This window comes from Danio rerio, chromosome 6 (genome assembly GCF_049306965.1).
Source record: "Danio rerio strain Tuebingen ecotype United States chromosome 6, GRCz12tu, whole genome shotgun sequence".
Classification (NCBI taxonomy): Eukaryota; Metazoa; Chordata; class Actinopteri; order Cypriniformes; family Danionidae; genus Danio; species Danio rerio.
Genome location: NC_133181.1, coordinates 56,841,290 through 56,869,065, shown reverse-complemented (window position 1 = coordinate 56,869,065; position 27,776 = coordinate 56,841,290). Strand labels below are relative to the sequence as shown.

At 36.4% G+C, this 27,776-nt stretch overlaps 2 protein-coding genes across 3 annotated transcripts in view; one reads left to right on the top strand and one right to left on the bottom strand.

The window, feature by feature from the left end:
• Positions 1-1,411: 1,411 nt before the first annotated feature.
• On the bottom strand, positions 1,412-27,196 carry nudt3b (nudix (nucleoside diphosphate linked moiety X)-type motif 3b). Of its 2 annotated transcripts, none has more exons than XM_017356473.4 (5): positions 26,939-27,196; positions 24,225-24,335; positions 6,247-6,291; positions 6,053-6,161; positions 1,412-3,636 (listed from the first exon to the last, which is right to left on the bottom strand). In XM_017356473.4, the coding sequence occupies exons 1-5, from the start codon at positions 27,035-27,037 to the stop codon at positions 3,437-3,439; spliced, it is 564 nt and encodes a 187-aa protein (XP_017211962.1). In that variant the 5' UTR covers positions 27,038-27,196; the 3' UTR covers positions 1,412-3,436.
• The window catches only part of tusc2a (tumor suppressor 2, mitochondrial calcium regulator a), a 30,082-nt gene continuing 22,537 nt past the window's right edge, over positions 20,232-27,776 (top strand). The window contains exons 1-2 of the mRNA XM_073953354.1: positions 20,232-20,439; positions 24,235-24,289. The gene's annotated coding sequence lies outside the window, so the exon portion shown is untranslated. The remainder of the gene's footprint in view (positions 20,440-24,234; positions 24,290-27,776) is intronic.

Genomic DNA, 27,776 nt, shown 5'->3' with positions numbered 1-27,776 from the left:
CAGGATTGGTGACCCCTGGTCTACATGGTTACAACAACCGATTTTCCTTCATTGAAATGTACTGCCTAGCAGACCCATTTGAAAGTGTTCGGATCATGAAATTAAAGACTATTTAAAACTATAATGTGTTTGCTGTTAAATATGATGTGCTGAAAAAACTATTGAAGTGCAGTAAAAAGTAAATCAGATCAGTTTGATTTACAGGTGAATCAATTCTGTTTAAAAAAGTGCAGTTCAACCAATTCCGTCGCAATTAAATTGTGCTAGTGGCTTAAAAGTTTGTAATGTTAAATACAAAAAAAACCCCACACATTAAAAATAAAGGGATCTGGATTAAAAGGTGTGCGCTTGTAGAATTACGCTCCAGTCTAATCAGGTACTAGAATAAATTAAAGATGCTTTTTGGAGGCCCATATGTTATTTACAAGATGACCAGAAACTAGAGAAGAAGAAAAAAAACGGGCAAGTTCAGAGCAACGATTTAACACGAAGTACAGGTTAAACATTCATCGCATCACACAACCTCATCATAACACAAATAAATACCAGTGTTCATGCAAAACGATCACAGTTCCACCATTCAGACATTTCCTCTCACAACCCGCAGAAAGAGAACCAACGAAAAACGCGTTCACACACACGCACGCACGCACGCAGTATGGCAAGCCGTTTTGACATTTAATCAATAACCCCTACTAGTATCTATTTAAAAAAGTAGTGCTTATTTTTTAGATGCTAGTCTCTTTTCCATTAAGTACTGGTACTTATTCATTAGATACTAGTGCTTATTCGTTAGATGCCTATTCTTTAGATCAGTGGTTCTCAAACTGTGGTACCTGTACCACAAGTGGTAAGTTGGCTTCCTTCTAGTGGTATGCGGAGGAATATGTCATATGTACATGCTACATATTTTTCAAAAATTATCAAAAATGATTTATATATTAATGTGATGACATATAGCCTATATTTATGAGGTCCAAGCAACATCCCCAGGTTTTGATGAATAGGCTACTATATGTTAATACTTTACATTTAAGTACAGGAGTTATTTTTAACTTTTTTTTTTAGGAACAGTAATCTACCATTTTTAACTTTTAAAAGCTCATTTCAATATAAACATTGACGTTTTATTGTTTGTTTGTTTTTTACATATAAGCACAGTACAGAGTTAATGTTCAAAGTATTTATAATGTTTAAAGTGGCTGATAATAATAAATATTCTTATTATTAGGAATTAATCTACCATGTTTTTGAACTGTACAGAGCTGTAGCTTCTTTACTGGGCCTACTATGTTACTATATTTCAATACTACTCATTATGGTGAGTTTCTTACTTGTTTGTTTATTTATTTATTTGTTTATTTGGCAGGGACAGTGTACATTAATTAGCATTTCTGCAAATGCACCAGAATTAGCAAGAAGGCTATTTTTCATCTGTTGTCCCTGGACAACATAAAAAGCAATACAAAAATTATACAATCGATCAAGCAGTTAAGAAGCACTAAAATAGACATGGTTATGTAGATCTTAATAACAAGAGAGACTACTTTTTTTCTGAGGTGGTCCTTGGTGAAAAAAGTTTGAGATCCACTGCTTTACTAATACTAGTGCCTATTCATTAAATACTCGTGTTTATTCTTTAGATACTAGTGCTTTATGAAAATATACTAGTGCTTACTCATTAGACACTGTTTTTTATTAGATACTAGTACTCATAGAGAAGATATTAGTACGTATTTTTTACTACTCACTACTTATACATTATGTACTAGTACTTATTAAATAGATACTAGTAATTAGTAACTATTCTGCTGTTACTAGTAACAAATTAAAAAAATTTCCATTGATTTCTATGGGATCTGTCATTGAGATATCAAATATTTAGTTTTGACTAGTGTATTCCAGCTGGGGCTAGTACATATTTTAATGTACTAGTAGTTATTCATTAGTACTAGTATTTATTTGACACTAGTATCTTTTATAACTATTACTAGTAACAATTCTTATTTTACTAGTCAGTTTTGCTTTGTTGCTAGTCCAAATGAAAGAGTTCAACTAAACATTTTACTAGTAAAATAAACTACCATTTACTAGTAACATTTCAAACAAATACTAGTATTTAATAAATGTGTACCTAGTACCTTTTAAATAAGTTGTAGTATCTATTTCATAAGTACTAATACCTAATGATTAACTACTAGTACATAAAAAGATGTACTATTTCCAGCTGGAATACACAAGTCAAAACGGAATAGTTGATATCTCAACGACAGATCCCATAAAAATCAATGGAAAAAATGTAACTTTGTTACTAGTAACAACAGAATAGTAACTAGTCAGTATTAAAATAAGCACAAGTATCTAATAAATAAGCACTAGTATCTAATAAACAAGCACTAGTATCTAATAAATAAGCACTAGTATCTAATAAATAAGCACTAGTATCTATTTAATAAGTACTAGTAAAAATGAATAAGTACTAGTACCTACTAAATAGATACTAGTAACTAATAAGTAATAGTATCTATTGAAGAAGTACTAGTATCTAATACATAAACACTAGTATCTATTTAATATGTACTAGTAAAAATGAATAAGTACTAGTACCTACTAAATAGATACTAGAAACTAATAAGTAATAGTATCTATTGAAGAAGTACTAGTATCTAATAAATAAACACTAGTTTCTATTTAATATGTACTAGTAAAAATGAATAAGTACTAGTACCTACTAAATAGATACTAGTAACTAATAAGTAATAGTATCTATTGAAGAAGTACTAGTATCTAATACACAAGTACTAGTATCTATTTAATAGGTACTAGTATCTAACAAATGAGAACTACTACCTAAAGAATAGACACTAGTATCTAGCAAATACGCACTAGTATCTAATAAATAAGTACTGGTCCTTGGTGGAAAATATACTAGTATCTAAAAAATAAGAACTAGTAACTTGAAAACAGATAGTACTACGGGTTATTGATTAAATGTTAAAATGTGGCTCGCCATACACGCAGAGGAAATCGAATGTGTAAAAATACTGAAAGCCACATGCTGACGCACCATGTGTATGTTTTATACCTCACAACAGTAAAAAGTAGTTCTTGCATTCGTTTAATCTCACACATGAGCCGCAGAGCGGGCACTAAAAGGGACGAAAGAGGGTCTTCATGCAACAGTCCGCATGAAAGGAGAATTTAAACATGGAGGAAAAAAAAGCGCAGAAGTATCACATTTACAAAACGCATCGAATATTCCACCGACTCTTGATGTCTGGGCCACCTTCTTGGCGCTCAAAAGGCCTTGGCAAACCATTGTGTCTATTTCTTTTTGTTTGATTTTTTTTGTGAGAAAGAAAAATAATAAGAATGGAGCAATGAAAGTAAGAGCAAGAGTGGTGGAAGCATCCGGAGTGTCTGTGTTTTGCGTTAGTTATCTCATATCAGAGACGGAGCTCTGATTAATGCTGTAGGTGGGTGACAGGTCTCCTCCGCCTATCGTGGCCACCAGGGGCGTCCCGTTACTGTTCAGACAGCCTTCCTGTAGAGCCGTGAAGTAAGAGGCCTGTACTGGTTTGTGACACTGCAACACTTGTATGGCATCGTCAATTTTGAACCATTCCCTTTTTCTCCCTGTCAAAACATTAACACACACACACACACACACACACACACACACACACACACACACACACACACACACACACAAGTTGCTAAGACTTTTATTTCAGTACGTTGATGAACTTCCTACAGAAATGGAATATTAAATAGGGGGCGTGGCTTTCTTTTCTGCACATCATTCACTTGTAGCAAACTAACGGTAAGAGAACGGCGCAAATTACAGGGGGGGTTGACTGATCAGTTACTAAATATCCATGGAAAAACTGAAAATGTATACCTTTTATTTTTAAATTAGATGTAATTTAAATACATTCATAAATTAGATTCACTGAAGCATGTATTACCAAACTACTACTGAAAAAGTTGACCCCCCCCTCCCACACACACACACACACGATTATCAATGTATAATTCGCAAACTGGGTAAGAGGGGAGTGGTTAATTATACTGCTATGCAGTTGCTATGGAGGCCGGATATCAACAGAGAAGGACCGCCACTGCAAATGCAGAAGCAAATAATGCAACAATATCACACAGGAATTCTTAATTTTTTGATTTAGTGGCTAATTCAAATGAATTTGTACAATCTCATTCGTACAATTTAGTCTGATTTTCTTATCCCCCAATGACGGTTGGGTTAGTGGTGGGGTTTGGTGATATGCCTCCTTTTAAAATATTTGTACATTTTCATACGACTACTAATTAGTCATTAAACTAACAAAATGTAAAAAAAAAAAAATTTTTTTCGTGAGATCAGGCTGAAAACGTTTTTCAGTCATTTAACTTGCAAAGAATAATTGTTCACCTAAAGAATAGCAATGTGCGCTAGCAAAACAAACATTGTAAATTTTGATTTCACACATTATAAAGCCAATAAGTTGGCATTAGCAAATGCAGTAACATTGTGCACTCACCAGTCACTTTATTAGGTAGGTACTCCCACTCAATTGCTTGTTACAACAAATTTAGAATCAGCCAATCACATCGCAGCTACTCTATGCATTTAGGGTTAAAACAAAGCATTACAATATGAAAGATTTTAGGCGCAATGATATTACGTAGTGCCTGAAAATAGTCCCCAGCCAGGTAACAGCACTGCATAATAGCCTTGTGCCTGCTGCAGCTATGGTACAGCAGCAAAGTTCCTTGATTATTACGTCGGAATGAGAGTATAGTTCTTGCCATATTGACCTATATAATAGCCACCTTTCTTTTTTATCAGTCTTAGTACATGATGTAACTACAGAAGAGTCAAAGAAGAGTTAAACGGGCATCTAATTAGGATAATGGGTGACGCACATATTATTGTTACCCATTCTTAGTAGAAAAGGAGCCAAGCAACAATGCTCAAAAAGTTGCCCTGTGAATCATCAGCATGATGTTTACCCCTTAACTGACTGGTATTTGGTAAAACTAGTCTGTAAGATCAAGACTTAACATGGTGGCTAATGCAGAGTTCAGACTGCATGATTTTCAAAGTAATCGTGTCACAGATGTTTTCACACAGCATGACTATCTGGGCTGGCATTTTGTCGCTGCTTTGTTTACAAGTGTTTACATTTTGCAACTTTGTCCAAACTACGTTTCACAACCAAACACACGTAGTATTATTTTGTTATTAACTACATTACGAGAAACAAGCCTTCAATGGGGTAGAAAATGTACATTTTTACTTGACGGGAGTTAGCAATTCTTCTTCAAGTTTTTTTTTTTTTGACCCGGTTGTGATATTGCTCAGATCACAACGTTGTTGCCAAATTTACACTAGTATTTCCCTGATTTCTTGGGTCCAAATAAACTGAAAATGTTTTTAACTTCTCCCACAATCTCCCGCTGGCCTGCAGATACCCATACTAGTGGATGCTGCTCTCTCATTGGCTGTGGGTGATCGCTGATTTTATTTTCAGTCAAAACTCATTTCACACAGCATGATTTGAATCGCAGACAGCTCCTGATATTTAGCAAGGCAAATAGCTGACTGTATTTGATAGTTCACACTGTGTGATTGCTATTCGCATGAACAAGCACCGGTTTGCCTATGATATCATGCAGTTGTCGACGATTTCTCAAACCTGTCGGCGAGTCAAAATCGGGGCTAAAATCAAGCAGTCTGAACTCGGCACAAGTTTACAGAACAGACCCCAAATCTCAATCCAAAAGAGCACTTTTGGAATGTGCTGGAATGGGAAACTCACATCACGCATGTTCAGCCAACAAATTATGTCAAAATAAAGCAAAATCCCCTTGCTGAATCTAGGCCACAAAAATTAGGGTGGTTTTAAAAGAAAAATATGGTCCAACTTGGTGCTAGCAAGGAGTACCTAATAAAATGACCAGTGAGTGTACATTCAAACAGGAAACTGGTGTTTTGAATTCTAATATTTCATAATATTTATATTTTAAAAATGTAAATAAAAATTAATCTTACCAAATCCTAACCCGGAGGACTTACCAATGTTCACCGAATCCTCCCAATCTTCCAGAACTTCGGTTACGATGAGAACGTACACATACGTTCTGTGTTTCCTATCTCGATTCTGAGAATAAATCAATATTTAAATCCCTTTACAATTACATTTTACAAGCTTTAATACAAAAACCTTGCTTTCAAATCCTACTTACCTCAAATATTCCTACTAGTCTTCCTAAAGTGCCCTTGACTCCAGCCTATAAAACAATGAACAGATAAAACTGAAACAACAGGATTCATTATGTGGTCAGGGGTTTTCAGTGCAGAACCACTGACTGAGTTCATGTGGATTTGACAGCTGATATGTTTTCAGAGGTCAAGAAAAGACACGGCAGTGAAAACAAGCAGTGAGGGACCGTGTACACCTGACCTGAGTGATAGAGATCCATCAGGACACTCTTCAGGCCAAACGCCATGTAGACAACATGCCAATGGTCGATTATCATCAAGCAGGATCTAAATTTAGTCCAGATATGGTCCAGTTTGAGATCACTAACGAAAATGATTTAATTTGCATTCTTATAATTGTTTTAATATTTTTTGTTCACTGATTTTAAGTACATTTATTAATTAATCATTTGTATAATCATGTTAATTAATAATTGATCTAAAAGTTGCTCTTCAAAGATGTATTTATTTGCTGAAAAACAAAAAAGCAACTTAATGATATAATATTAGAATTCTAAACTAATGTTTTATACTTTAAATTAGATGTAAAATGTGATACAAAAAAATCTGCTTTGCATCATTACTCATTATCCTTCAGAATCATTCAGTGCTTCCCACATAGACTTTACTTGGGTGGGCCGTCCAGGTATATTAACAGTTGCTCAAGTACATTTAGTGACACTTTTTTCTATTATTAACATCCTTTTACACTTTTTTTTTGTATCCGCTCAATATAACCAAACATCTATGATCAACTAAGTCAGGGGTCATCAATCTCGGTGGTTTAGCTCTAACTTGCCTTTTTGGCAAAAAAATAGAGAAATCACGATTTAATTTGTTATTATTAGATTATTTAAAAATTTCACCTCTCCTGCTGAGTATGAGCTAAGCTGTTGTATGTTCAGCGTATGAAGCGGCTAGGCTAAGCTAGCTTCAATTTTGAATGAATTATTCTCTAATCGGTCGCCTATTATGTTGTGAATATACCCCTGTAATGCATACTGCAGTCCTTTTTTGTCTGGCTTTCTCGGATATACCACCTGTTCGCCAAAAAGGACATTATATCCCTGGCAATGTCTGACACTGGCGCTTACACATTGTAATAGACGAGCCAGGCACGAAAGCTTGACAGGCGTAGCAACAGTAACTAAGGAGGGCGGGGCTTAGGGAAGGATCAATTATTATTAAAAATGAAATTATGTTTTGTTTGTCTCATATAGTTAACTATTTATGCGATGTGGGTAAACGGTGTTTCAATCCGGCTACCACCGCAAGTATTTCAAACCTGTGGGAAGCACTGTCATTCTGATATATTTATAAGGATTTTAAACTAGCGCTGGCAAATTTTTAAATTAATGACAATTAAATTGTTTCCAAAATAAAAGCTTTATCCATGTATATTAATTCTCTTTTTTTCATATTTATAATACAATTTTTATATAAATATACATGTCAATGTTTTTGTAAATATTTATATATACACAACATTTATAAACATTAAATACACACACAATATGATTTTTTTTTTACTTTGGATGCGATTAATCACGATTTGACATGCAACAGGACAATTTTAAACATTTACAATTATTATTTTATCAACGTATATAAAACTGTTGTGCTCCTTTATGTTTTGCGACTTATGGCTGATATTTTTTGATGTGCAAAGTTCAAAAGAACAGCATTCATTTATAACGTAATAAAAGTCTTTCATTTAATCCATGACTTTTACATCAAAGTTACTTGCTGTCTTACTTCGAACTGTTTTTGTCAAAACAAAAGCATGATTTTCAAATATTCTGAAGTGCATCTAGAGTTTGAATGCGACCAATAACATGTGACCATCCGCACAGAAAAATCACATGTTTATTTACCCGCATTTCAGGGGCAACCGAGAAAAGCCCAATCCTAAATAATTATTACCAATTCAACACTATATTCATTTTTAAAATGTAAACATTGTAATGGCTGGTTCTAATGAAACGACTAGTGCCATGATTAACGTGAGACCACGAAAATATAAGCGTAAACCTTTCCTATATTCTGAAATCCCCATACTCCAGAGTTCAACAGTATCTGATGCAGCTAAGTGTAAGCGTAAAGCACGGCGTGACCAGAAGAGGGCTCGGAAGACAAGTGAATGGAAAGGGAGGGGGACCGCTCCTCTCTGCAGCTCAAGGCACACTGCTTCTGACCCCTTACCCTCTGAATGCTCTCGCCTCTCGCAGCTGCAGCTAACTTTGGAAAGCGACATTACAAGTGCACACGGGGAAACCCACTAAGAATGTGTATCAAGATTTGCATCTGATAATGCTACATGGAATGTTGAAGAATGCTTTTAACCTGTCAACTGTATGCATTCAGATGTTTGTGTGTGTTGATTAATGTACTAATATGTGCATATGGAACAGCTATACCTTTGTTCTCATATGACATGCCCTATAAATTTTGTTAATCCCTGAAATTCTTAACTGAATGGTTAGACCACAGTATACAGTTGGTCCTTAGAAATTTATAGCTAGTAATTTTGATGTATTAGGTAGAATGCACCTTGGTGTGCGGATACTTGTGTTGTATGTGTCAAGTCCTCACTGATATATGAGGTGAAGGTATGTGCCTGACCTGGTTTTGTGAGTATAAAAGCTGAGCATTTTCTGACCAGCTTTGCGCTTCCTGACTTCTGTTCATTGAGGTTGGTTGCCCTTTGTCTCTAACGAGAGGCAAAGTAAGGATTTCTTATTTTCTGTTTGTCTTTTGTTTGTTCTACTTTTTCACTGGATTTTATTTTATTAATAAAAGTGTATTTTATTAATTTTCTTCACTGGAGTGGACATTGACTTCATTTTCCAGAACCCATCTAAGTTACCCTGTGTGGTAAAGTATGCTCTAATTTATTCTTTTGCAAAATACGTTCTTTAAAGACGATCCTTAAACTAAACTCTGGCTAAGAAATATAGCTAAGGGAGGATCCTGATCTTAACTTTGTTTAATTAGGGTGATTAAATGAAGGGAAATCAGCACATGGAGGCCCCAGGCGAGGAACGTTAATATTTTTGCGAAAAGAGAATTAGAATAAGAGAGAAAGTAGGGGACGCCCGAAAAAGAAATCTCTCGAGCAAGTATAGAATAAAGTGCACATAGACCTAAAGAAGGATCTATATTCTATACGAAAACATGACTGACGCTTCGGGTATTCAAATCCATCTTATCTCAAATGAGGAGTTGAAAACACGTAAAAAGGAGAATCCTTTACATGTTTCGCCTCAATCGTGTACAATAGGTAATTGTGTTTACATAGGCATAAGCGATCAAGAAAATAACTGGCTGGAATTGTTCGACGCTATAGATAAAGCTACGGGTACCGGTGAACAGGTAGAATTAATTCTACATAACCATAAAGGTCCCGTACAATTCCCAGAGCGATTCAGAGGACGGATAAAAGTGCTAAAAAATAGCACAACCGTGAGCCCTGAATTTTATGCTGAATCAGAGGATGAAAGAGCTGGTTCAATTTTGGGCGAGCAGGCTCATGCCGCCGCTCCATACAGGTCGGAAGTTACCTTTTTGCCTTCGCAAAGAAATAAAGAACCTGAGACTGATCGACAAATTCAGTGGGGTCCATCTACTAGTACACCGTATGATGAAACCCTAATGCGAAAAGCAAAAGCTAAAACAAAACACAGCCCCTTAAATCCATTAAAAGCTGCTACAACTAGGTTTCAAAAAATGAGTCCCCTGAGACATGACAGCTCAAGCGACTCGTCCTCAGAAGAGGATAGAATTTTACCGACTCGAGGTAGAATTCGCCAAAAGAATGGCAGGCCGAGCTCAAAAGACAGAAAAACGTCAGCTCACGTCGACGCGCGATTCATTAAAGCTGGAAATAGACGAGTAACAATCCCGGAGGGATTTAAAATACAGCTGAAAAAAGTTGAAGGCGCCACTCGATCAGAACAGAAAGAAAACGCTGACATGATCTATCTAGCAACGGCCAGCACCGCTGATGAGATCCTTGAACGCACAGATATAAATCAAAAAGCCAAATTAGACATGGTATGCGAGCTTGCTGACGCGCTTCAAGCTTTAATAAGTGGGATGATTTGGTCCGGTTTGACCGAAGATGAAAACGCTTCGAGCAAATATAATCCTAAACTCGGAACTGTGCATAAAATGAGAAAGCACTTTGCTAAAAGCGGCTCACAAGAAAGCAGAGGCAGGCAGGCAGGCGCTGAAAGTAGAAAAAGGCAGGATACCCCGCTGCCGAGTGATTCGAGCGAGACTGAAAGCTCTGAAGCAACAGACTCCTCCGATGAGGAATATTCAGTAAGAAAATCCATCATGCTTGCGGGAAAGGAAAATAAAAAGACTAAAAATTCCCAGGCCGTAAGCGAACTAAAAGAAAGAGCCCTCTATCCGCTATCTCAGCTATCTTTTCCTGCAGAAGCAACCATTATGGATAAAGCTCAGGAAATTGTTAGAATGGGCGAACTTTATAAAGCGGATGACGATCTAATAGAAGCTATGATCGTGCATCACACGCGCAAAAGAATTGCACCCGCTACTGTTAGGTTGCAGCTAGGCACAATACTGGGCAAGAGCCCAGAAGATGAAAGAAATGATCGTGCTGAATTGATCAGAGCGATTGGAGTTTACCCGTATTGTCTTGATAGACAGGGTAAAGTCGAATCAGTGTATGCACTGATAAGAGAACTCCAAGAGGTGACAGATTTAGTCCCTGGCTTAGCTGAAGCGAAACTTTTAGGGCCAGAAACCACCTGGATAGAATTGTCTAATTTCGCAATCAGGTGGGAAAGAAAAAGGAAGCTGATCTCAGAGAAGCAGAGAATTCAGCCTCCGAGAGCAGCAGCTCAGAGAGCACAAAGAGCCCCGCCCGCACGGAAAAGCAGGCAGCAGAGACAGAGAGCAGAAGCCCCTGTCACAGAAAGACATCAGAAGTCTATGCAGGAAAAACCAAAGAGCAGAAATAAATTCCAAAAATCAGATTTTAAGCAGAAACCTGCAGAAAGTGATTATGTCTCAAAAGAGAACTGGGAAAGAATGACCCCAGAGCAGAGACAGGACTTAATAGATAAAAGAAATAAAAAGAAGCAGTCAAAATCAAAAAATAAGACTAGAGAAGTTAGACACGAGCGAGTTGTTAACAGTAACCGAAAAGAATCCCGAAATCGAGAAGAATAGGGTTGCCTGACTCCAGGAAAAAAGGCCATAATGTCCGAACAAATTAAAGAAACGGCAGATATGAATCTAAATATAAATTTCGAAGGAATATTATTTGATCTTGATACAGGAGCAGATGTTACAGTAGTAAGTCAGCTACCTAAAGAAGCTAAAGAAACGGAAACCGCGTTTAATGTAAAAGACTTTAGAGGTAATGTAGAAACGCATAAAGTTTATGATTGGAAAAACTTGCAAATTATCAAAGGTGTTAATAATTTAATCACACTAAAAGATGCTAGTACAATATTACAAAGCAAACAAATAGGCTGGTTAAAGCAAATAAACCTGGAGCAGGAAATAAAAAGAATGGCCGAAACCAGCAAAGCCGACCGTACTAAAGTCACAGAGATATTAAGAAAATATCAAACTCACGCCGCAAGAAGTAAAAATGATTGCGGAAAATTATCTGATAAATGGCAGTACGAAATAAAAGGTGGTATTCCACCACCACAAAGGCAGTATCCGATTAATAGAAACGCGTTGCCTGAAATAAAAATCACAATTGAAGAATTAAAACGAAAAGGGATAATTAAAGAAGTTGATAATGCGCCAACAAACTCCCCTATTCAAGCGGTAGCAAAACCCGACGGGGGGTGGAGGTTGGTAACAAATTATAAAGCATTAAACAAACAAACTGTACCCGATACAAGATATCTGATTAATGCAAGAGATGCTACGGGCGCAGCCCCAGAGGGGAGACTGTTGTCCAAAATAGATCTTGCGAATGGATTTTGGTCTGTGCCGCTTAAGCCTGAGAGCAGAGCGCGCACCGCATTTACCTTCGAGAACAAACAGTATGTATATAATGTTTTACCACAAGGATTTAAGAATTCTCCAAATGCTTTTCAAGCCATAATGATGGAAATTCTTAAAGGCCTTCCTATTGTAGTGTACATAGATGACATTTTAATCGTTACTAATGATGAAGAAGAACATCTTAAAATACTAGATGAGACCTTAAGCCGACTAACTAAAGAAGGATTCAGATTAAACTACAAAAAGATGGAAATCGCTAAAGATGATGTTGAATTTTTAGGATTTCAAATAACTGGTAATGAACGATTCCTGTCGCAAACTACAGAAAATAAACTGAAGGAATTGAGAGGAAAAGAAATAACCACTTTAAAACAATTACAAAGCATGCTGGGCACATTAAACTTTGTAAGAGATTTAATCCCCGGATATGCTAGACATGCGAAACCTCTTTATAATGCGACTAAAGGGGGAGTTTTAACTTGGAATGAGAAACTTTCCGAAATAAAGGCTAAACTCATAGATGAAGCTTTAAATAGTGGTCGTCTTGTGAGAAGAGATGAAACCACTCCGTTAGTTGTAAAAATAGCCAACACGGAGGATGAAATAGAACTAATTATTTTTAATGAACAAAATGAAAAACATCCAGTATGCTTCATTTCCTCCACTAAACCCGCAAACCAAAGGAAACTGGAGAACATGACTGGAGGCGATATCCTTGCTACACTCGCTAAATCTCTGATTACACTGAAATGCCTTGCGCTGGACCAGCCGATCATAGTTAAGGCCAAAGGTGAAGGCATAAACCAAATAGTGAGAGAATCGAAAAATCTTATAACCGAGAACAAAAGAGTCCATTGTCATACTTGGGCTAAATGGACCGTAATTTTAAATGATACGCAATTTCAATTTAAATCTGACAAAATTCCTAAAGCCGAAAAGACTACCAAAGTTCCCATTGATAAAGTTTGTTATTATACTGACGGTACAACCGAACAGGGGATAACTAGATGGGGATGGATTCGAAAGAAAGGCCGAAAGGTCACCGAGTCAGACAAGGGTAGTTTACCAGCAGGATTAAGCGCGCAAGCTGCTGAAGTAAAAGCATTTAGGAAAGCTTTAGAGAAAGCCAAACAACTAAATGACTTTAAATGTTTTATGGTGACAGATAGTGATTATATCTATCAAGCTGTAGAGGAACATTTAGGTACTTGGAAAAATAATGATTTTAATACTTCCAAAGGGAAGCCGTTAAAACAAGCTGATGACTGGAAAGTAATAGATGAGCTGATCACAGAAATTACACCAACAGTGTTGCACCAAACTAGTCATACGTCACAGAATACAATGGCTGCTATAGGGAATAAGGAAGTAGACAGTTATGTACGTAGAGTACGGGCTGTTACTAAGGAAAGTCAAAAAGACTTACTTGAAAAATTACATATAGAATTAAAGCACCCTACCACAAAATATTTAGCGCTATATTGTCATGCTTTAGGCCTAAATATACAAAACTTAAAGTCTGAGTACTATAAGATAAAAGTGAACTGTCCAAATTGCAGAAAAGCAATTGATTCACGTTTTAATGATTATGGGTCTATAAAAACAGATCATGAGAACGATGAAATTAGCATGGATTTTGCTGGACCTATTAGACCGCAGACGAAAAAGAAAAATTGTTATTTTCTTTTGATCACAGACAATGCGAGTGAATATACGCAGATCTTTCCTTGTAAACAAGCTACAGAAGAAGTAGTAATTGAAAGTTTACAACAATGGTTCAAATTTAGGGGAGTACCTAATCGAGTCAGAGCCGACGGAGCTTTTAACCTTTCAGGTCGAAAGGTAGAACAGTTTATAAAAGATTCAGGGGCAAAATTAATTAAATCCGTGAAATATCAACCCTCGAGTAATGGAATCGCCGAGAGGCGAATAAAAGAAGTTAAAAATTATTTTTGTAAAAATTCAGATTTACCCTGGGACGAACAGCTTATTGATTGCTTAAAATTTGTAAATTACAGAGTCCCTGTACCTGAAAAAGAGGAAAATCCACCAAGAAACAGGGCCAAAATAAAGGTAGGCGACATAGTCTACATACAGAAAAGAGTCCGAGGGCATAGATTTAAAGAAAATCTAGGCACGGAAGATAAAGTTAAATCAATACCATCTAATACTACCGTAGAATTAGAAGCCAACGGTATTTGGAGTCTCAGAGACATAATAAAAAAGCCGGAATAATGGCAGACACAAACTTGACCTGTGACCTCAAAGCTTGTGAAGGCCTTTATAAGCAAAAAGGCTTCATCAGAGTTATTAGAGGTTTTTCTGGACACTTAACCATTGAAAAATGGCTTAAACCAGAATATGATAGAGCACTGGGAAGAAAATCTGTTAGTGTACAAGGAACACCAGCTATCAGTTATAGGATCGAAGACTGCGCCGTATGTGGAAAACCTAATGTAGCGTTTAAACTAGCTGAAGGCTTATACGCCAATAGGCCGAATAAAGCAGAGTTGCTAATTCAGCATGGTTTAGGAGCTCATTTCCCGTGGTGGAATGAGTTAGGAGATATCGATGCGTGTGCTTTGCATGATGTCACCATCTGTGGTGATTGCAGAGAGTCACACCAGAAGGTCGAAATCGAACAATATGAGATAAAGCAGGATGGATGCTTATGCCGAAACTGTCAGTCATGTAAGCAACGGTTTATTGCCCTAGGAAGGGAATGCCGATGTGTGTATGATGGGGAAGAATTTACATCGTGTGAAAGATGTAAGAGTCTATTCAGTTGCAAGTGCTTAAAGCTAATAAGCAAAAAGCAGATATGGATGACTCGTAAATCCAGAAAGGCCCTAGGGGCCTTAGTTGAAAATAGAATAATGACAATGTGGGACATAAACCCAGTGTCCTTAATGACAAATGCAGAATCGAAATTCATGGCTCAGAGACTGAATGAACTGTCCTTTTGTCCGGAAGGTCTGCCGGGGGGGCAAGAGTCTCTGAATGGAAACGAGAGTTTTCGGAATGGCCTGATATATCTCACTCACTTAGGTGGATGGGAGACCGCTGTCAAGTTGCAGTTACACACACAGGTCAGCTACAAGAGAGGTGGCTTTGGTGCATGTGTATGGGTTCTGCATGACAGTGAGTGGTTTAAATGTGAACTTTCTGACGCTATAATAATTACAGCAAAAGACATGACATTTAAACAGTGCATAAAAGTATGCGAACCAAAAGATGAGCCCAGTTATTTCACTGAATCAAACATCTCAGTCTATGGATCTTCACAATCCTTTAGAGAAGGGACAGCAAAACTCAAAATTATCAGATCCACACAACCATATCACTTAATGACTCGTGAACCAAACGACGAGGATAAATCTAGGATAGAAATTCTGGATTTAACTGTTCTGTTAAATTTAACAGGAAGTTACCTGGGTATTGGAGAATGTATTCAGGGAGTAAATGTTTATCTGAATAGATCAAAAGATAAATCTGATATGGCAACAGGAAATAAATTAATACAATTTAAAAAGTGGATCTCCAAAAAATTCAGTCGAGGGACAGAATAGGATGAAACGAGTTTGTCTCTGTTCTCTGTTGCAGGAAAGCATGCAGAAAGACGGGCCTGTCAGAGGGGTGAGAGAGAGCCGGAAGTGTACGGAGTCACGGGTCCAGGAGACCGTGATGAGCCTAATGATAACTAGCTCTTTACTCCTAATTATAATAGGCACAATCTTTTCAGGGTTAGAGATAAAAACTCAAAGCACGGAAGAAACCCGGCATGTCTGTAAACATGTCGAGATAACGGAAGATTGGGTATGTCCAAATCAGGAAATAACTGTGAAAAATAAAACCTACAATAGTAGTGATTTTGAAGCAATGGTAAAGTCGTATATTAGAAATATAGACGACAGATTTTGGGTATGTAATCATTCTAACCCAATAGCTTTATTTATACCATCTAAATATAATGGTCTAATGAATAATAAAGTAAAATTTAAATGGGATAGTCTTATAGTTATAAATGAATCCCATGTAAGACTGATTGGGCTTGAAATCCTAAATAAAAATCAGACAGTATGGACTAATGAAAGTAGCCTAAGCGTCTGGAATTTGGAATTAGGAGTTGAATTAAGCAAATCAGTAGGACATTGTTGGCAGAATCTGACAAATGCTAAACAATGGATAATGACCGACTCCATTTCTGCACCCAGAAATGATAAAATACTTAGAGGCCTACACGGCGGCCGAATCAGTAAAGTTGGGTTATTATCGGAAACAGGCAATGAGACGTCTAGGAATCGCAGATTAACAAATTGGTTAATGGCGGGAGCTAAAGGACATGTTACTTATTGGCCTGATGGTTTGAATAGTACTCACCTAATATTAGGTGTTTATAAAGAAAAACCAGTAATTCCTTATGAGGAAATAGATTGGGTAACATGTAAACAACATCAAACCCAAGGTAAATATTGTGATAGCGAAAAGGCATGTATTCATAAATTGGGTATGAGACCTTTTAGCTCTAACGGGGCTAAATTTCTCATCCGGAAATATGGTGGATTGAAACCAGATTCATGGGCATCCCTTTTCCAACACAATATGGTAAAATATTGTACGGATTTGACTAAAGCAGAATACTGGTATTGCTATATAACCGGTCAGTCACTTTATGATCAAAATCTAATGGATCAATATGAAAGCGAAATATTTGACAAGTGGAAAGCTTATGTCAGATATATGGGCATTCGAGAAGAAAGGGTCTTAAATGAAACCTGTGAAACAATAAAATGTTTTATAGACAGTCATTGGATCGACAATCGAGGAATACATCCGTTAATGTTAGATAGTAGTCACGGTGTACCTGAATCAGTGGCTAATAAGAGTGGCTTAACGGACTTTATTAAATCGATTCCAGATCAACAATATAGAATGGCCCTAGCTTTGTATGTATACAAATGGGATATGCTCACGCGCGCAGAATATAAAACTAGACCAAGCCCGGTTCATATGGGACTGGTAGATAGCGTGCACGGCCTATGGCATAATAAGTTCTATATTAAATTTGATTTTAGCCATAAACTCATGGGAGCTTATCGGCATCAATTTAATAAATTGAGGTTTTTTCATCCAAATTTTAGGAAAACCATTTATACCAGAAACTTAGTTGATGTTTCCTATGAAAATAGAACTCATGATTACTGGAAAGGTGGAGCTACCTTAAACATGGGTTTTAGTGGGTTTAAATGGAATTTATATGAAAACAGTGGATTAAACAACAGTGCAAGCCTCATAGGAGCTGAATTGCAAGAATGTGATCCAGATATATTTAATAATTGGACTTATAAATATATACCGCCTTATGCTCGTCAAGGAGATGAGATAAGATTGTTTAAGGGAGAGAATAGTTTCTGCTCCTGGGAAAATTATTCCATCATAACGGAAAAAATTAGGGATAGGTGTGACAAAATTAATTGCTCCATTCCTTGGCATGCAATCTTTGTGTCAGCACTTCCCATAGTTGCAAAATATGAAAACCAGGTTAAAAAACACTGTGCGATTATAGGGCTTGAAAATTTTCATGTTAAAAGAAAATTAACAGAATTAGTTGATGATTACATAGAGGGGACGAGCTTGGGTCCAAATTGGCACTTTATGCACAATTGGATCTCAGCCTTAGACATTGTCACAGATGATGTCCCGATAATTGTCAAAATTAGAAAGACCTTGTTAAATGCAGGTGTAATAATTAGCTTGGGTGCTGGAACAGCAGTTGAAATTATTAAAAGAACCGTGATCGGATACTGGAAGTGGATCAAGTTAATTTTGATCATTATGGGATGCATTGTGGTTATTGTGCTTCTTATTAGCGTGTCCCTTAAGACAGCACAGCTATGTGGTGTTCTGAGCAGTGTCTGCGGGGTCAGGCGTTATGCTCGCCTAAGGTCAAGGGTCCCAGAGTAGAGTAAAAAAACAAGTCATGGACTGTATTTAAAGGCTGCAGTCATAACAGTCTAAACGAACATTTAGTGGAAGAGACTGACTTGATTGCTCATCTCCAAAACCTCTGAAATTGGAAGAAAATGGCATCTATGAATGGAAATTACGGGAATGCTGATAACATTGTGTCGGGAACAAACCTTGCTCAGGTAATTAAATTCTAATCATTTTAAATTGTAAAGGAATAATTTATTATGATGACCCAGTAATATGGGAATAGAATGAGAGGAATAACAGTTATGATTGTTTTAATAGTCTTGCCACTGTTTAATCAATCATAACAAGATGTCAGACACATCTGAGTACGAGGTACAGTGTTATCAGTAGGGTAATTTTTGGGTTTTTGTGGTTTTTTATGATTTTTGAGAAGGATTGAATTTTATTTGAACTTTTCAAAATGAATGTATATTAAACCAAGGACCAACTGTTTTCATTTGTGTAATCTATAATAATTGCGTAACAATGTTAAAGCAATTGTGGGTGAAGAATGAAACAACAGAGATGTAATTGTTATAGTTATGACATTTGGGTAATTATGACATATTGATCTTTTTAGATTTCGAGAGGGGGAAGAGCAAGTGACGACAACCTGGCCTGTACCCATAGTACAAGAATGTGCAAAATTTATTACCACAACAATGGAAGGGAATTTCAGTGTTGTATGAACTGTTTTGTGACCACTGATAAAAACTTTAACACGATTCATTATATTCTCTGTTGGAATGAAGGCCAATTACAGCCGTTGTTATCAAAATTAATAACTGCCAGAGGGCAATTAATTTTACCATGGGCTCCCGTGGTTACACATAGAATGAATCGGCGTAGCAAGTTCTTTGTTCGGCCTTATTGGGTAAATGGAGAAATCCAGATGGGCTTAGTAGTTAGTAATGGCACCATACATATCCAACCCACAGGAACAAGTTCTGGTGTGGATGGATGGCCGGTGGGAGAGTACCAAGACGGAGGAAATCCTATGGCGCAACGGGGTGATACTTCGACTAACGAACGCCCAGATCTGGAGTTTACCAGAGACCTCGCGGCCTTTCTCGCAGACGAAAAGAATTGGCCGGCGTCTCTTGGCCGCAATGGGGCGAAGTAACTTGCTAACCGTGCAGTTATTTTACCGTAAGAGAGAAAAGTTATTCAATCTTTGGTTAATTGGCACGGATGGATGGGCCGTTCAACTCCAACAGTGTATATATAAATCGAGTGTGTTAGATGAATTGGATAATGATTATTTTGTGTCTCAACTACACATGGCAAGAGGGGATGTAATGGCTGGTTCTAATGAAACGACTAGTGCCATGATTAACGTGAGACCACGAAAATATAAGCGTAAACCTTTCCTATATTCTGAAATCCCCATACTCCAGAGTTCAACAGTATCTGATGCAGCTAAGTGTAAGCGTAAAGCACGGCGTGACCAGAAGAGGGCTCGGAAGACAAGTGAATGGAAAGGGAGGGGGACCGCTCCTCTCTGCAGCTCAAGGCACACTGCTTCTGACCCCTTACCCTCTGAATGCTCTCGCCTCTCGCAGCTGCAGCTAACTTTGGAAAGCGACATTACAAGTGCACACGGGGAAACCCACTAAGAATGTGTATCAAGATTTGCATCTGATAATGCTACATGGAATGTTGAAGAATGCTTTTAACCTGTCAACTGTATGCATTCAGATGTTTGTGTGTGTTGATTAATGTACTAATATGTGCATATGGAACAGCTATACCTTTGTTCTCATATGACATGCCCTATAAATTTTGTTAATCCCTGAAATTCTTAACTGAATGGTTAGACCACAGTATACAGTTGGTCCTTAGAAATTTATAGCTAGTAATTTGATGTATTAGGTAGAATGCACCTTGGTGTGCGGATACTTGTGTTGTATGTGTCAAGTCCTCACTGATATATGAGGTGAAGGTATGTGCCTGACCTGGTTTTGTGAGTATAAAAGCTGAGCATTTTCTGACCAGCTTTGCGCTTCCTGACTTCTGTTCATTGAGGTTGGTTGCCCTTTGTCTCTAACGAGAGGCAAAGTAAGGATTTCTTATTTTCTGTTTGTCTTTTGTTTGTTCTACTTTTTCACTGGATTTTATTTTATTAATAAAAGTGTATTTTATTAATTTTCTTCACTGGAGTGGACATTGACTTCATTTTCCAGAACCCATCTAAGTTACCCTGTGTGGTAAAGTATGCTCTAATTTATTCTTTTGCAAAATACGTTCTTTAAAGACGATCCTTAAACTAAACTCTGGCTAAGAAATATAGCTAAGGGAGGATCCTGATCTTAACTTTGTTTAATTAGGGTGATTAAATGAAGGGAAATCAGCACAACATGTTTTAATGTGGTCTATGACTTCAGGACAATTCCACAAATGTGGTGGCACTGAACACCTGACATTGTGTCATGGTATGTTTTTAGTCTATGGTGGCTCTTGGCTACTGTCTGGCAGTGGAGGTGTGAAGAGCAGCTCTTAATCTGAGTGTAATGCCCTTTAAAACTGTAAGGCGATCGTTCCGGCAGGATGAACAGCATGTTTGCTGTCTGTCAGATGGCCAGAGAAAAATAGGAGAGTTTGGCAGATCTCAGCTAAGTGAACATTATCATTACTCTTTATGAGAAACCTCATTTAGTTAAGTCAGCAGAGATAAAAAAAAAACAAGGATCAAGTTAAAAAATAATAATAATAAATTCTAAAAACAAGTAGTTATTCTTAGTACTGATAGGCCAATACACCTGCTAGCCAACCAATCAATGTTATTTGGATATATACAGAAATATTTTAAGCTTTTAAGAGCTTTTTAAAACTCTTTTCATACATTTTAAGTCCTCGTCGCCACTTAACGTTTCAACCGGTAACACTGGCGACCAGAGGCGGAGCACCGGGTGGCCTGACTTTCATAAACATTGCGCATCTAGCAGGATTTGATTGATTTAATAATAATTAATAACAAATAATTGTCAATATTTGCAGAATACATTTAGACAAGTTTTAGAATACAAAAAAAAATTTAATACCTTGTAAAATAAAAAATTATACAATTTAAGACTCAAATAATTTTTACAGGCATTCTAAAATGACTTATCAACTTTGAATACTCTTTAAAACCCCTGTATTAGAAATATCAGACCAAAATCTACCGACTTTGAATCTAATCTGTGTTAATATTAGGGATGCAACAACTCTTAATATAATATTGAACCGTTTGGTACAACATCCACAGTTCAATACATGCTTGTGAATTGCATTTTTTTCTGTTTTACATTTGAACAATTTATGTGCATTTTTTTTTAAATCTCCGAATTGACTGTTTGTGTGTGCCTGTAAGTCTACGAGCTGAGATAAGGAAAAGAAACTCCTCCCCGCTAATAAAATTCAATCACTATGCTGTAAAGTTAGTGGGCGCCTAAGCATCATTCCACATTTTAACATGGTGAGCGGCAGTGAGGCAACGTACGAGGAAGCCCCGGCGTCTTTCAAATCTGCGATGTGAGAATATTTCGGTTTTGCCGTTGAGTATAAAGCTAGTGAAAGAAAAAACGGTGAACAAAAATGACTGTGTGCAAGCATTGTTTTACATGTATAGCCTACTCAAGTGGAAACACTTCCAACATGACTGCACATCTGCGTCGCCATCACCCAGCAATATCACAGTCTGAAGGCAGGATAGCAGAGAAGGTAATAAAGTCCTCCAAAAAACAACAATCCCTCGCTGAATCAAGCAAACATACTGGTTCCGAGGGACACATAAAAATAACAAAGGCAGTGGGGTTGTGCATTGCTAAAGATTTAAAGCCGTTTTCGGTGATTGGAGATGTGGGCTTTTGTCATCTTATAAAAGCACTCAATACGCTTTACAAACTACCGTCATGCCCTTTTTTTAGCACCAAGATATTTAAGAAGGTTTATTTATGTCAGGGGTGTCCAAACTACGGCCCGCGGGCCATCTGCGGCCCGCAATCAGTTTTGTGGCGGCCCGCGAGGCTTTTTATAAATATTAATAGAAACTGGCCCGCTATACAAAAATGAACGTAATTCAATAAATAACCACCGGGTGTCGCTATTACATGCCTTCAATTAGGCAGCACTTCTTGTTATGATGTAAAACTAACCGACCACATCGAAGGAAACATAATTGATAATCACATTTTGGCGAATGAGATCAAAAAGTAAAACAATTAGCAGCTGCCCTATCAGCTCAACAACAGCAGTTTTTTCGTGCTAATAAAGTGCAAGAAAATTCTAAACTGCACTGCAAAAAATGCTTTTTTTATTTATATTTTTTGTCTTGTTTCAAGTCCAAATATCTAAAAAATCTTAAATAAAGGAGAATTTTCTAATTTGTTTTGAGAAATAATATGCTAATATTAAGAGAGTTTTTCCTTAAAACAAGCAAATAAATCTGCCAATGGGGTAAGCAAAATAATCTTGTTTTTCCTTTTGACATAAGATTATTTTGTTTACCCCATTGGCAGATTAATTTGCTTGTTTTAAGGAAAAACTCTCTTAATATTAGCATATTATTTCTCAAAACAAGACAATATGTTTTGCTTGACTAGAAAATTTTTCTTGATTTGAGAATTTTTAAATATTTGGACTCGAAACAAGACAAAAAAATCTAAGTAAGAAAAGCATTTTTTTGCAGTGTGGCTAGTTATGAGGTAGCTCAGCTGATCGCACAGCACAGGAAACCCTTCACTGAAGGAAAATTTATAAAGGATGAGTGTTGCAACTGTAATTTGCTCAGAGAAGATTCAAGTTTTTTAAAAACTTAAGTCTTTTTAGAAACACAGTTGGATGATGAAATAAAACAATTCCATAATAATATACACACACACATCTATCCATCCATCCATCCATCCAACCATCCATCCATCCATCCATATATATATATATATATATATATATATATATATATATATATATATATATATATATATATATATATATGTGCGTGTCTGTGTGATGTGTAAAATTTGGCCCGGGACAACATTTTTTTTTTTTTAATCTGGCCCTCGGCCCAAAAAGTTTGGACACCCCTGATTTATGTTTACTGAAGTACAAATATGTTTATTTGAAATGGTCAATTTATCTTTATTAACTTTTGTTTATTTTCAAAATGTAGGAATTTATCTGTTCCCCAGTTTGCACATTGTACATTTTCAGTGTTCATTTTTATACACTACACTAGGAACTAGAGTACTTTTCTTGGCATTTGAGTAAAATAAAAGAGTATTGCAATAAATCGCTTTTATTTTTTTCTTCTTTACCTCTTACTGTTACTATTACCAAAGCATAGAAAAAAAAACATGTGTCAAGCCATCAGAACCGAACACCGTGTAAAAAAAACGAGATTTGTATTGAACTATAGGCTAACTGTAATGTTGCATCCCTAGTTCACATTATACAAAAGAGCATGCATTCAAATTAGAAATTGTGTACATTTTATATACATATATTAGCCAAAGAAATAAACCTATTGGAAACTATGGTACTGTGGAATTATTTTAGTCATTGCAATTTTTACATTGCAACTCCACGGCATCCCAATATTTGCATACTAACTCAGGCAACTTACAGTAAGTATACCAATGGAAAATGTAATACCTTGTAAAATAGCATGTGAGACTTTTAAATACTTTTAAAGGCCTTAAATTTCTCTTAAATGACTTGTCAACTTTCATTACTTTTTAAGACCCTGCGGACAACCTGTATTAGAATTAACAGGCTAAAATATACAGACTTTGAATCTATTTCGTGTTAATATTATACAAAACAGTATGCATTTAAATTAGAAACCGTGTACATTTTATACACATTATTAGCCACATACATACCTTATTGGAAACTATGGTAATGTTTTTAGTCATTGTAATTTTCCTCTAAAGGGAGTAAAATATTATAAATAATAAAGGTGATGACATATTTTGATACATGACACTGTAGAAGTACGTGCTAAATGTCAAACCTCTTCACAGACTTCTCGGGCAGCAGCGACGTTGGGCTCTTCTTCAGGCTCCATTCCACCTCCAGGTACGATCCATTTGTCTGGATGTCTGCTGCTGCTCACCAGTAACACCTGTGTGGACACATTATGTGCGTTTAGTATACATGTGTTTAAAAAGCATAGGGATGCAATATGGCAGTGTAATGAGCTAAAAATCACTTTTGAAGCACTTTGCTCACTGCAACTTTCTTATTGGTAGATTTGCTGCATAGCATCATGGGTAATGTAGTTGTACTGAATAAATTTGATAATTAAACATTTGTTTAACCCTTTAAGGAAAAAGGAGTGTTACTGGGGGTATTATAAAACTTTTACCCCTTAAAAAATATATACTGTAATCAATGTTAAGTTAACATAGATGGTTCCTTGCTCAATAAAGGGCTAAAATACGGTTAATAAATGTGAAATAAGGGATTCTTCTTAAAAATACCATAGGTACCACTTGGTCTTTCATATTGAAGAGACATACTTCATTTGGGTTGATTTGCAACTTTCATAAATCATATTTTGAAAATTCAAGTCCCATGGTATATTCACAACTACTACAATATTCTCAGATATGCTATTTGTTTTGCAAGAGATGCTAACCCTACTGCTTTGAAAGAACAGTAGAGTACTACTTGTTAGTTGGACTCATCTAAATACAATTGTAAGTGGTACTTACCCTAGGTTTGCTACTGACACCATGATTGTACCAAGGTAGTAGGCATGGTGGGACGGTTACTGTTTTCAGGGTATACCACAGTTTGGAAAAGTCAAGGTTTTAAAATCATCAAGATTTTCTGCAATACCGTTCCTAAGGTATGTGTAACATTTTTTATTTCAATTTTTTGTTTTGTTTTTTAGGACAACAATATCTCCAGCAGAAAATATGCTTTTTAAATTGTAAAAAAAAACTGTTTTTAAAACAAATGAAGACAGCAAAATTCAATAATTCATTTAGCCTGACATGTTTACTGCTCTGAAATATTTTAAATGTTTCTCAAAATAAAATATACTGTGTTCAAAAGGGATTTTTTTTTTTCGTTTACCCAGACACTTACAAAGAACATATTTTAGAGCAGTAATCACAGTACCGTGATAGCGTGAAACCATGACATTTTTATCCAAGGTTATCATACCGTCAAAATCTTATACCGGCCCATGCCTACATAGTAGTGTCATCAAAATTACAAAGAATATTTCAGAGGATAGTTTACCAAAAACTAAAAATACTTTAATCATTTACTCATCCTTCACTTGTTTCAAACCTGTTCATTTTTCTTTGTTCTCTTCAACCCTAAACGAGATATTTTGAAGAATGCTGGAAACCTGTAACCATTGACTTCCACAGTATATTGCTTTTATGGAAGTTAGTGGTTACCTAACTTTCTTCAACAAAATAAAGAAACTCTTAAAGGTTTGGAACCATTTAAGAGTAATTAAATACTTATATTCAACTCATGTTTATTTCTATAATGCTTTTACCATGTAGAGCGTGTCAAAGCAGCTTAACATAGAAGTTCTAGTCCAGTGGTTCTCTAACTTTTTTCATCAAGTACCACCTCAGAAAAGAATTGTCTCTCCAAGTACCACCAAAATGAGCAGTATTGAAATACAGTAGCGTAGTAGGCCCAGTAAAGCAGCTACAACTCTGCACAGTTAAAAAAAAGTGGCAGATTACCTCAGAAATATAGGCTATATTATATACATCATTTTTAATAAATTTTGAAATGTGTTTATCATGTACATGACATATTTCATTTCTCCGTGTACCACTAGAAGGAAGCCTGCGTACCACTAGTGGTACACCTACCACAGTTTGAGAACCACTGTTCTAGTCAACTGAAACTGAGTCAGTCCAGTTTTCAAAGTTGAAGTTCAGTTTAGTTCAGTTCAGTGAGCTGAAAGCACAAACACTATGTCCCGAATCATGCAAGCCAGTGGCGACAGTGGCGAGGAACAAACTTCACCAATTGACGAAAGTGAAATAGTGAAGTGTACATTTTCATTTTATGGGGGGTGGACTATCCCTTCAGTTTCCAATGTTAATTGAGGTGAAGTTGGTTTAATATTCGCATATTTAACTGGTCCCTATATTGTTTACCACAACAAATTGGATTTTCGGTCTAAAATCGTATCACTTCAAAACAACATTAGCACTATTTAATTGACTGTGAGCAACATCATTGTCTGATAATAGGATTTCCCTATTTAGAATTTGCAAATAATACTTTTCTGAAATTATACTACAAAGGAGAAAGTCTGAATGTGCGAATATAAAACCAACTTTACCTCAATTAACTTGAGTGCTCTAAATAAAAAGTAATGTTACTAACGTTATGGTATTTTGTTAGTAAAATGGACACCATGCTAGATCTCAAATTATCATTATTAGTTTGAATTATTTGTAATTATGTACGTTATGGTGTGATTGATTTTCTTAAGCGAGATTTATTTTTCACAATCCCACATCAGCTGGATGTCAGCAAATCAGTCAAACTGTCAGCGAGTAGCGCGTTAGCACTGCAGCTTCATTGATTATCGCTTTAATGCTAGGCCAGCTTCGCTATCCAGGCTAACCGCTAATAGCACACCGCTAACTTGCGGTCGAAGCTTTTAAACTCCACCGACTGACAGACGCTCATTTCGGCGGCCAGATCCGCCTATCCTTCGCTCGCTGTACTGGGACTCACCTCCTGCTCGGTGTCGTTCCTGAAGCAAAGGCAGGCGGCCCGCTTCTTGTAGCCGTCTCCATCATATGTGCGCGTCTGGTTTGACTTAAGTTTCATCATTTCGTCAAGACTGAGATCTGAACCTGAACTGAGGCAAAGTCCGTGAATGGAAACGCAGCGAGAATCACTGGAAATGAGCTCTTCTGCGCTTCATTTTCCCAAAACCGAGCGCATCTCGGAGATAGACGCCATTATCCAAACCGCTACTACGGGATGTGCGCAACCTGTACGGCGCAGACTAGTAAACCGCACGTAGTTGTTTTCAAGAATAAGGCCTGCGGATAGGAAATTGCGCATGACCGCCTGTTCATTGTTTGTTTGTTTATTTATTTATATTTATTATAACACAAGCACAAAAAGGCAAAACCCATGTAAACACGTTCGTCAAAACGCGCAAAACAGAGAGCACAGCACAACTAATAAAGGTTGCCATTTGTTCATTGTTTGTTTATTTATTTATATTTATTTTGTATTATTTATTGCAGTACAACAGTATAACATACACTATAAGGCAAAACACGGGCTATCTTCAGTTTCACCAATAAACTAAACTGTTCTAAACTGTATTTTATATTTCAACAATATTAAAGATTATATTATTATTATTAGATTATGATTATTACAGTACAACCAAAATTCCTTTTAAAAAATAAAACTCAATGTACACACGAAAATCTTGTTGTCATTAATATTATTTTTTATTAATTTCATAAATTTAAATTAATATAACATTAAGATACACATATGCAACATTTTAAAAGAATAAACACCATGTTTTATTTATTTTATTAACTTTAGT